The sequence below is a fragment of the Protopterus annectens genome, chromosome 3.part0, assembly GCF_019279795.1.
Source record: "Protopterus annectens isolate FY-2018-M chromosome 3.part0, PAN1.0, whole genome shotgun sequence".
NCBI classification, from domain to species: Eukaryota; Metazoa; Chordata; order Ceratodontiformes; family Protopteridae; genus Protopterus; species Protopterus annectens.
Window position 1 is genome coordinate 259,564,843 of NC_056731.1, and position 11,090 is coordinate 259,575,932.

The window sequence follows — 11,090 nt, forward strand, 5'->3', positions numbered from 1 at the left end:
ATTGCTTTTGCACATTTATCAAGACCAAATGACATTCTTGTATCATCTGATAAAGTTTTCACCAGTTGCAGTTGTGCTTTTAACTCTTCATGTGATGAATTATAAAGTTTTAAGTTGGCCAGAAAAAGCAGATGAGAAGTCTTTAGGCAAGGTTGTTTTCTGGGAGCCAAATTGTAACTATGACCTTGTCTGTTAAGTAAACTATGTGATGAGTTAAGAGCAAGACAAAACAACAGTGGTTACAGAGACTTACCCTGAAATATTTCCCTTTGAATTTTTATCCATGGTACAATAATTTGCCCCTAGTCATGGCTTAACTGCAAAGTGGTTTGCCACTATTTCATGGTCACTGTAATGTAGCTAATTAGTGTAGGTGGTATCTTATACAACTGTAAGCATTCCTTTATGTGTGAATAAAGGATGCTGTCAAAAGTATTTTTGTTAAACAATCCATGCCATATCTGGATTCTTCTCCTTTTAACAATTGTCTGTTAATGCTTTATTTAGCAGCAATTGAACTTTGCACCATGTGACTTTCTTTTGTTACCCTTTTGTTCTATAACCATGATTGTTTTTTTAATGGCTATAAACTCTGTCTGATCAATTCCAGTATATGGTTTATAGATTGTCAGAAGTCATATTACTAATCTATAGTTCTCAAGATGGCTTATTAGTTCACTCTTAAGGAGGAGTATCATTTTCCTGTTGTTAACCAGGTTGATATCAGCTCGGTATGCACGTATATGTAATTCTTACTCAGGGCTAAATCTTTGTATAAAGATGTTAAGACATTTAGTCAGAAGTTAGGTATTGCATCTGTGCCTGTGGTTTTCTATTTAGGAGCATTTCACAGTTTTATTTAAATGTCTTTGGTTGTTACTTTATCCCAATACATAACCTGTACATTTCAACTCCTTACTGTATCTTTTAATTCTTCTATCCATTCATCATCTCTGTTATGTTCCACAGGGTCTCTCTCCAAATTGTGTCTATTTCTTCTTTTTGGAGGTGTTTCTATTACTTTTTCTTTGTTTCCCAGTCTTTTATCAAACTTTTCTGGATCATCAATGAATTGCTTTTTTGTGCTTTTCCTGGATGCTTATCTGCATAGCTTTTAAGTTGCTCTACCTGTACTGATATCTTTAGTTTATTATGTGCAACAGTGGATCCTGATCTGTTCTGATACTGTGCCTTGCTTTTATAATGTCTCCCTTTCTAAGTATTTTGTTATCTACTCCTTCTTCTATATTCTTCTAACAGTGACAGCTTTTGTCTTAATTGCTTTATAGTTTTCTCTATTTGATGTTTCATTTTGGCATTTTAGTTCTTCCATTCCTTTCCCTTATTGGTTTATGTTTTTGTGGTAAGACTTTATCTGTTATTAGTTTAGCTGCACAGTAATATATCCTATTTACGTATATCACACAAATTTCTATTAATAGTCTGCTAATAGTCTTGATTACTATGTTTATCTGTTTTATCAGTAATATTTTGGGTCTTAGTTATTGTCTGTAATCTATTTATTTTATCAATCTTAATATGTCTCTCCATCTCTATTAAATCAAGCAGCTCTTCCCTTAGATCATTTTCTTCAAAAATGAGAGTACATTCTTTGCTCTCTGTTTCCTGTAGGCATTCTACAGAAAGTTCCAGAACATCTGACTGAGATATATCCTCTTCATAGGTTCATAGGTTGGTACTAGGCTATCGGCCCTAGGGCCTATACAAGCCTAGCCATAACAATTCCCTGGCTATTACTTCCCTGGTCCCCTGTCTAACATGGTGATTGACATGATCCCTGGGGTGAATTTCCTATCTCCCATCCAATCATCAAGGTTCTTTTTGAAGAGGGCGCTCAGCTTGACGTGTATGGGCAGTCTATTCCAGAGTATGGGAAGTCTCTGGGTCAGGTACCTATCCCTCCAGCATGTTTTGTTCATTCTGATGACCAGATTTAGATCCCTGGAGCATGTGGCTCTGAGGGATTGGGATTTCTTTAAGTGTTGCATGTCCAACAGCTCTGGGTTTGACATGGCCTTGTGTTAAGCAGAGATTGCCTCTGAGCAGGCGATATGCGACAGAGTATAGCTGGAGTTTTTTTAGATGGTCATCATAGGGCATCTGCTTTAGGCTTGTGATTCTTTTAGTGAGGTATTTCTGTGGCCTTTCCAGTTGTTGCAGATGTCTTGTGAGGTACATACTAAATGGGGCATTGCACTCTATAATGGGTCTAATGAGGGATGAGTACAGTGGGACAATGACCTCCTTTTTTCTGGATGAAAAGCCCTTAATAATGAGGTGTGCCACATGGAAGGATTTCCTGACTGTTTTGGCAATGTGGTTATCAAAGGTGAGACCACTGTCCACTTGTGTTGTGAAGTCCCTTATCACACTTTCGGTGTTTAGTGTACTGCCACTTATGTGGTTATTCATGGATACATGCTTTTTCCCAAAGGCGATATCTATACATTTCTTGACATTGAGCTTGAGCACATGGCTCTGGCACCAAGCATCTGTTCCTGTAAGGCCCTTTTTGTAGAATATCCACATCATTTGGGGATTCAATAATGGCTCCCAGTTTGCAGTCATCTGCAAACTTTGTTAGCCAGAGTTGCTTAGTGCTGGCCTGTACTTCAGAGAAGTAGATGCCAAACAAGAGTGGTCCCAGGACTAAACCCTGAGGTACTCCACTTGTCACTTGTCTGGAGCTGGATTTTGAGTCTGCTTCTGGATTTTGAGTGTGGGTTCTTTCAGTAAGCCAGTTGGCAACCCATCGAGTGATGTAGGAATTAATGCCCAGCTTAGTAAGTTTATCTATGATTCCAGAGTGGGGGGTTGTGTTGAAGGCTTTGGTGAGGTCCAGATAGGCTGTGTGGACTGCCTTGCTCTCATCCACGGCTCTGGATACTGATTCAAAGAAGTCAATCAGGTTGAGGAGACAAGATCGGCCCTTTACAAAACCAAACTGGGTGGGGTCCAGTGTTTGAAGGTTGCCAATGTCTTTGTTTATAAGTTCCATGATAATGCTCTCTATGGCTTTGCAGATCAGGCTCTTCAGACTGATGGGATGATAGTTCCCTGGATCCAAGGTGGATCTGCCCTTGTGGAGTAGGATAACTGTAGCTGTGCACCACTTATTGGGCATGAAGCCTGAGGTGAGGCTATGATTAAACATGACACTTAAGTGAGGTACCAGTTTATTTTGTAATTCATGTAGTACACAGCCCGGGATGTTGTCTGGTCCCATGGATGCTGTATTCTTAGCTTTGAAGAGTGTGTTTTTTACCTGTGTGGCCATGATTACTGGAATTTGTCAATCTTTTGGTATTGAGCTGGGCCCTTTAGGGGGTGAGAGGGGGGTGAAGTTGGCACTGAATCGATCTGCCAGGATATTGGCAATATCCTTGGGATCAGTATATTTAATGCCATTCTGTTGTAGCTCAGAACACATCTGAGCATTGCCATTTAGATTCTTGACATAACTATAGAATGCCTTGTGGTTGTCCTTGGAATCTTTGGCAATTTTATTTTCATAGCTAGCTTTGGAGGATTTTATGAGGGATCTCAGCTTCTTACTGAGGCTGGTAAGGGACTATTTTGCATCCTGGGATTTTCCTCTTTTCTGCAACAGTTTCTTCCTTCTGTTGTATAGTTTGTTTATGGCAGAGGACCACCAGATTGGCTTCTTTTTTTTGGAGGATAGCATCTTGGTTTTATTTGGAATGGCACAATTCATGCATAAGTGGATGTGCTCATACAGTGCCTTAGTGTAGGATTCTGCAGTCGAACTTTCAGTACCCATCTGCATGAGTGTTATGAAGTTTGCCACTTCTGACTTGAGTAGCACAAAGTTAGCTTTGGAGAAGTTTTTTATGGAGGTTTCCCTACTGGGGAGTGGGGGTGGGATGTGGATGTCAATGGTGATTAGCTTATGGTCAGACCTGACCAACGAGGGGGTGACCACTGGTGCGGAGCATCGATCTCCCATGTTGGTAATGACCAGGTCTAGGCTGTTCGAGCCCCAGGTGGGACTATGGATTAGTTGATCCAGGGCATTGTAATTTATGAATTCCAAGAACTGTTGGGCTAAGGTGTTGGTGCCCAAATAGTTTTCCCAATTAATGGCAGGGTAGTTGAAATCACCCAGTATTAGGGTGTTTGGTTGTATCTTAATACTTTCCAGTATGTTTAGAAAGGTGTAGTGAGAATCTTAGGGCATGGTGGGGGATCTGTAGCAAGCTACAATGTGGATTGCAGTCTTACCTAGTATTAGTTGTACCTGGAGAATTTCAGGTGCATTGTGTTGGGCAACTAGCCTGGAGGTGTGAATATCCTTGGTGAATATGGACACTCCTCTGCTTTTAGTGTTTCGGTCCTGGTTTGGCGGCTGAAAAGTGTGGTAAGAGTTGTAGCCTGGTATTGCAGGGGTGCTCATCTGGAGCCTTGAATCCGGTCTCAGTTACTGCATACATATTGATGTTCTCTATTTTTAGAAGTACCTCAAGAGAGTGCATTTTGCGGTTTAGACTTCTAGAATTGAGTAGCATTACTTTCAGATTTTGCATGCTTATATCTGTTACGGTGGTGGATTTGTCCTTTTAGTCTTGCCTAAAAAAGGCACTATAGGGGTGGTAAGAGCCTTAGCCTGTAACCTGAATCCCAGGAGTGACAAGTGCAGACCATCTCTGGCAAAGCATCATGGTCTGTCGATCATGTCATCCCAGGCAGACAGATACTGGATCCCCTTTGAATAACACCAGAAACTTAGCCAATTGTTGGTCAATCATTTTGTCCTACATCCTGAGTCATCTGTTGCTCTTTCATGTGGGCACTCATTAGCCCATCACTGCACAATATTGCCTGTGTCAAAGTTCCTGCTATTTCCTGCTCCTTCCCTTACAATGCAATTCGTGCTGAACTTTTGTACCAGTTTCCTACTGAAGGCTCCAGAGCATCATGCGGTAAGTCATCAGATGCCTCCCTTTACACATGTTTATCTTAGTTTGTGGATCATTGTTCATCATGCATTGACATTACCTGTGTTGGATTTTTCTACACTAAATCATTCAGTTCCCAGGTAATGCATAATTTCAGTTTCTGTTTCTTTAGATTCTCTATTACTAATCTTATTTTCTACTTTTACCCTTTGTTTTCCTGGTTTCTGTTTAGAAAATTTTCCATGTCTGGGAGCCTTTGTCTATATTTCTCTTCAAGTATATTTGGTGCTGATGTTTTTGTATTGATTATTTTTGCTTTCTCCTTTGCATTCACACACACACACACGCACACTCACATACATATATATATATATATATATATATATATATATATATATATATATATATATATATATATAGTACCCTATCAAATCTGTCTTCCCACATCCACATTTCTTCTTCAGATGTCTACCACTCCACCTGTTTCTCCTTAGTTTGGGGATTCGTGTTGTGGCATTACCTGTGTTGGATTTTCTGCACTAAATCTTTTACTTTAGAGGTATTCCATAACTTGTTTCTATTTGACATCTACCTTACTAATGTTCTGTTCTATATACACCTTTTGTGTTATTTTTTGTATTGTGAAATATTCCATATTTGGGTGCCTAAATATCTTTGGGGCTGCTTTTTTGGATTGATTAGTTTGGCTTTCTCCTTTGCATAAATATTGCACCAGATCAGATCTCTTTTTCTTTCCCATGTCCATGTTTCTTTTTTATACCTTTCAAAAATCTTTAGGTTTTGTTCTTTGTATTTTCACACTTCTTCTCTTGCTTATTTTTCCAGGCAACCCAATATTTCTTTGTCTCTAATGTTTTTGTGAATCTGTTGAATTAACAAATGGAAATGTACATTTGAAGCTTTTGACAGTTTTTCTTGTGCAAGTGTTTTTTTTCCTTTAATTTCTCTCATAATCTTTTTGAATATCTTCTATCTGGAAATGCTGGGCTCCTTGCATAATAGTAACAATACACGATATTTTCCTTATCCTCAGTAGTCTATCATATTTATGGCTTTTTTTGGCCTGCCAGTTTTGTAATTTGTGTGGACTACTACTTCCTTCTCCAATGGGGGGACATCTTCCCTTGAGCCTGGCCTAACCCATTGTGCAAATCTTTCTGTGTCTTGGAGAGTCTACACTGTCATTTTTTCAAGTCCTGGCATAAGTGAGCACACCAGGACTGGGCACGTTTTATCCTGGCACTTGTGCGCCCAGCTGTCTTTTTTTATTTTTAACTTACCTCTCGCTATGATATACCTTATATAAGATACAATCATATCTCAGTGTTATCTTGGTGAGATTTTTTAAAAACAGGGTCCACAGCATGAAGGTACTCACCAAGCCTTGAGGATAAATTCAGTTATAGCAATACTACTCCCCTTTTCTTTCTGATTTCATTATCTCTCCATTTGGTTTCAACATTAAGGGGTGGGAGTGTTTCTCTGAGAGTTGGGGTTTAAGGATGGGTTAGAGTTAAGTTAGGGCATAGTTGTATTGTAGTGTATGCTGGTGTGCATTTGTATATATGTGTGTATGAGTCTGAGCAGTCTAGATTAGGGATATTATTACTGAAAGGGTTTTGAAAGGTAAGGTGCAGGATTAGAGGCAGGGGCAGAGTTACAGTTAATATTGGTCATTATTAGTAGGGTGCTGCAAGGGGATGAAGCCTTGTGGTATCACCTTACTAATAATGATTAACCCTATCTCTAACCCTGCCCCTAATCCTAATCCTGTACCTTACCATTCAAATAGCCTTTCCATAACACTACCATTATTCAAACAAATTTGGTCTGAATGTGGTGGGGTTTTAGGGATCCAATCCCAAAAGGAAACTATGTTTCTTTCTAAAATCATTTCAGTTTTAGATGCTTTGAGTTTTGCATTATATTGAATTTCAGAATGCTGGCATCGATTGCTTGAGTTTTGATTAATTTGTATTTTGACAATCAATATATTTCTACAAAGTATGGTGATCTTGGAGTTGGTATATCTAAGACTGAGGTATGTGAGGAGTTTGTCCTTTGCAAAAAAAAAAAAAAAAAGTTTAAGAAGAAAAGTAATGTTTGATATCTCTTCTCCTGCATTTTCAGTATTTTTTCTGGTGTGTTGGCATCAGCATTACAAGTGCCTACATTACAATATGTATATATATGTGTGTGTGTGTGTGTGTGTGTGTGTGTGTGTGTGTGTGTGTGTGTGTGTGTGTGTTTGGATCCATGTCAGTTCCACGAAAACACACATAACCGATGACCTGATCACCGAGACAAGATTGCCGACACAACATATCTCCGACAATGGTAAGTATATGTATTACGGAATGAAATATATTCCTGTGTCTGCAATACAGTTAAAAAACAAAAATAAACATGTGTATAACAGGGGGGCTAGTCCCCCTGCACCCCCGTGCATAAATATACCAACTCCGAGATCGCACCACATTGCAGACATGGGAATACATCCCATTTCCCACTATTCACCATTATCAGGGATGTGTTGTGTCGGCGATCTCGTCTTGGTGATCCGGTCATTAGTTAAGTGTGTTTTTGTGGAACTGATAGGTTCCCCTGTGTGTGTGTGTATATGTGTATATATATATATATATATATATATATATATATATATATATATATATATATATATATATATAGAGAGAGATGTCTTTGTTTGAAACTGCTATCATTTTGTAAGCCATGATTCTTCTTTTAATTGGATATGTCACCTTTATTAAAATTTATTCTTTTTGTTTGTTTTTTGTCTAACAAATTGGATATTTATTTCAATGCACTCCACTTGGAAATTCAGCCAGGATATATTTTTTTTTTTTTTTTTTTTTAATGTCTGGTAAAGCCAAGATTCATTGATTATGATATGTAAAACATTGAACATTCCAGAAGCTAAAGTGTAGCATAAGATATGAATAACATCCCACAATTTAAAATGTAGAACACAACAGAGATGCTCATTTTCTTATTAATATTCCACAGGTCCCTTCTAAAAGAGAACTTAAGCTTTAATTCATTATTGTCAATCCCTCATAATGTTGATTTAATCCCTGAACATAAGATTAAGTTGTAAATTATATGAGAAAAGAATATCTTATGTAAGTAACAGTGCATATTATGTAAATGGAAATCACTCTGACAGAATTTTTAGCACTAATCTTTGGCATTAGATTAAATGTTTGCCTCAGATAAAGGAATTGTTTCTAAGATTGTTAATGTACACTGTAGAAATAGTTTCATACTGCTTAGCAATACTCTGAGCTTATGGTTAAATCATCTTTTTTTCTGGAACATCTTTTTTTATAAAATACATTAAGAAGCAATATAAATACAAATGCATGCACAAAAGTAAAATAACTATCAAAACACATGATAATTTGTACTGTTTATACAATGAAATTTGAACAGAACATTGAAAGTTTGAGGAACTTTGGGTACTGTATAAAACTAAAATACTTTGTGTTAGGAGTCAGAAAAAATAGTGCTATACAAAGCTAATGAAGAAACTCATAGAATTAGAAAGAACAGCAACAATAAAATATCTAAAAAACTCAAATTTGAAAAATGTTTCCTTGTCTTATACCAATCAGATTTTTTTTTATTTAGAACATAATTTACATTTCAAATGATTTTATGTACTTCCTGACCTTATTAGTAAATTTGGTCCAAATTATATCATTTAAAGAAAGTTAGTAAGTGGTCTCATGAACATTAAAAAGAATGAATTACATAGATAATACAACTAATTTTTTTTTAATAAACATGAATCCAAACATGCCCATTTTACCAAATGCAACTAAGTTGCCCTTTAGTAACTTAAATTGCTGTAATATGTTTTTCGTGTCTTATATAATATTTGATCATGCAATCATGAGCAAATGGTATGGAGAATATTAACATTAGGTTTTGACATTATGTTCAAGTTGTCAACTGGCAAGGAGTAAAACAAATTAAGGGAAAACTATATGACAGCATGGGACAGCTGTAAGGCAGTTATGCTTTGCTCTTTTGAAGTAACTAATGCAATATCAGGTCAAATGCAGTTAATACATGAATAACAAAACAGCCCCACCAGTATCTGAGTGCAAAGCTCAAAGCTAGTAAATACAGTATCAGTGGTTAATAAATTACAGTTCATCACCTACTAATTGTAACAGGCAGGGTCTCTAATCAGAGAAAGCTGACTGGATGTATTTTAAGAATCAGGAAGTCTGTCATTGAATATGGCACTAATGGTTCACATCAAAACTGCATATGATATTAAGCATATATGTGGAACATGAGGCACTTGAAAGTAGAAAATGAGTTACCATGAGCCATCCAGTCAAGAAACTATTAAGATGCACACAAGAAGAAAAAATGGTGGCAGTGAATGCTTGACCACCTGGGTTGCCTAGTATGCCCTACTGTAACAGAAAGATGACAACCCAGATATGTTCTGCAAGAGCAAGAGTAGCAAGATAAGGGACGGCCATAAACAAAAGGAGCATGGAGTGGTCACTGATCACTATAGTGTGTTAACACATCACCCTCTCTATGGCTCTTCTGTAGACTCATATTTTTGGTTTGGAGAGACTACAGAATTGAGATGCCGTTCTCTCTCATCCCTGTTCATGACCTTTTTGCTTTGTTTGTAATTTATTATGATATTAAAAGCTTATTTACTAGCATCGAATGAATTGGTATAGAGGCAGTCAGGAAACATCTCAACACATATGACAATATTAATAATAATGAGCAGAAGTCAGTATTTGCTGTTTGTAGCAAAAAGAGTTCTTACTATTCTAATTTGCTAATTGCTTTTACCATGAGTTTGCTTTATTAGTAGAGGCGCGTTTAAGTATATATACTGATGTATTTTTTATAATAACCTATAACCTGATAGGCACTTGTTAAAGAATTTATTAATTAGTATTATTGTTGTTATGTTGTGATGGGTTTATTTAACAGTAAATGTTATCTTAAATGTAGTAAATGTTTAAAAGTGCTGTTTTTGCTGTAAAATAAAGTTAATCATATTTGTTATAATCACATTTATTTCTCTTTACTTTTCAGTGATTGAAAATATGAAGAAAGTCAAACGTTTGTCTCAGAAAGAATTATAATCATAAAAATATTTGAAAATAAAATTAACCTCTGAGAGGTTGAAAATTCAGCAACTTTTCTCAGTCCAAGCTTACATTACTTGTGTCATTTATTTTGTCAAGTAATAATTATCTTCTAAAAGAAAACTATTGAGTCTAGTTTTATGAAAACTATGTACTACTCCCTTAATTTCTAATTCTGATCAGCTTTACAAAACAATGTTGTATAGCAAAGTTCAGTATCAAGAGAAAATAGTCTGTGAATTCATGTTTTCAAAATAAGCATTAAAATGAGTTTCTACCTGAACACATTGTAAGAAATAAGAAACAGTTGTTAAGAAATAACTTGAAATATAAAAATGAAGTAAAAAGAGAAATGTGTGCCATAAATTAAATTAATTATTTTACATTTCAAATTTCTTTGAAGAAGATATAAAAATGTAGTATATTTCTGATTTTCTCTTCACAGCATAGCCTCAGAATTAATTTTTATGTTGATTCTGTTTGATATGCTGTCATATCTTGTTGTTTTAAATGAATATTTTATGTCATGTGTAACCATGTTGTGTACTAGAACAGCAAATAAGGCTTAGGGTTTTCATATAATCCTTACATTATAAGTTACATTTCTGAAGAACTATGAATATGTTATAAAGAACTTCCTCATAGGCTTGTAATATATGACAAGAGAGTGCAAACAAGCTTAAAAATAAAACTTTTTGAAACACTATTTTAAGAATCATATTGGCAAGTGGTGTGGGATATTTTCATGTTTTACAATTTACTACCTGTACAACATTAGTATGCAACAAACTAAATGGCCATTAGTGACTGTCAGGAGATGATTGTTTTGCTTTCAGAAATATTTACATTTTAAGTTGCAAACTTTTGTTTTTATTTCTGAATATCAGAAAATATAATGTATTTACACATTAATGACAATATTAAATTTTGAAACAGAAGGGATAATTTCTTAGCTTGTGGCAAACCTAAAAATGTATGTGTG

General features: G+C 36.0%; 1 protein-coding gene across 1 annotated transcript in view; it reads left to right on the forward strand.

The window, feature by feature from the left end:
• AGR3 (anterior gradient 3, protein disulphide isomerase family member) overlaps positions 1-10,814 on the forward strand; it is a 234,112-nt gene extending 223,298 nt beyond the window's left edge. The window contains exon 8 of the mRNA XM_044064738.1: positions 10,056-10,814. Coding sequence (XP_043920673.1) covers positions 10,056-10,105 — 50 coding nt within the window. The 3' untranslated portion in view covers positions 10,106-10,814. The remainder of the gene's footprint in view (positions 1-10,055) is intronic.
• Positions 10,815-11,090: the final 276 nt, after the last annotated feature.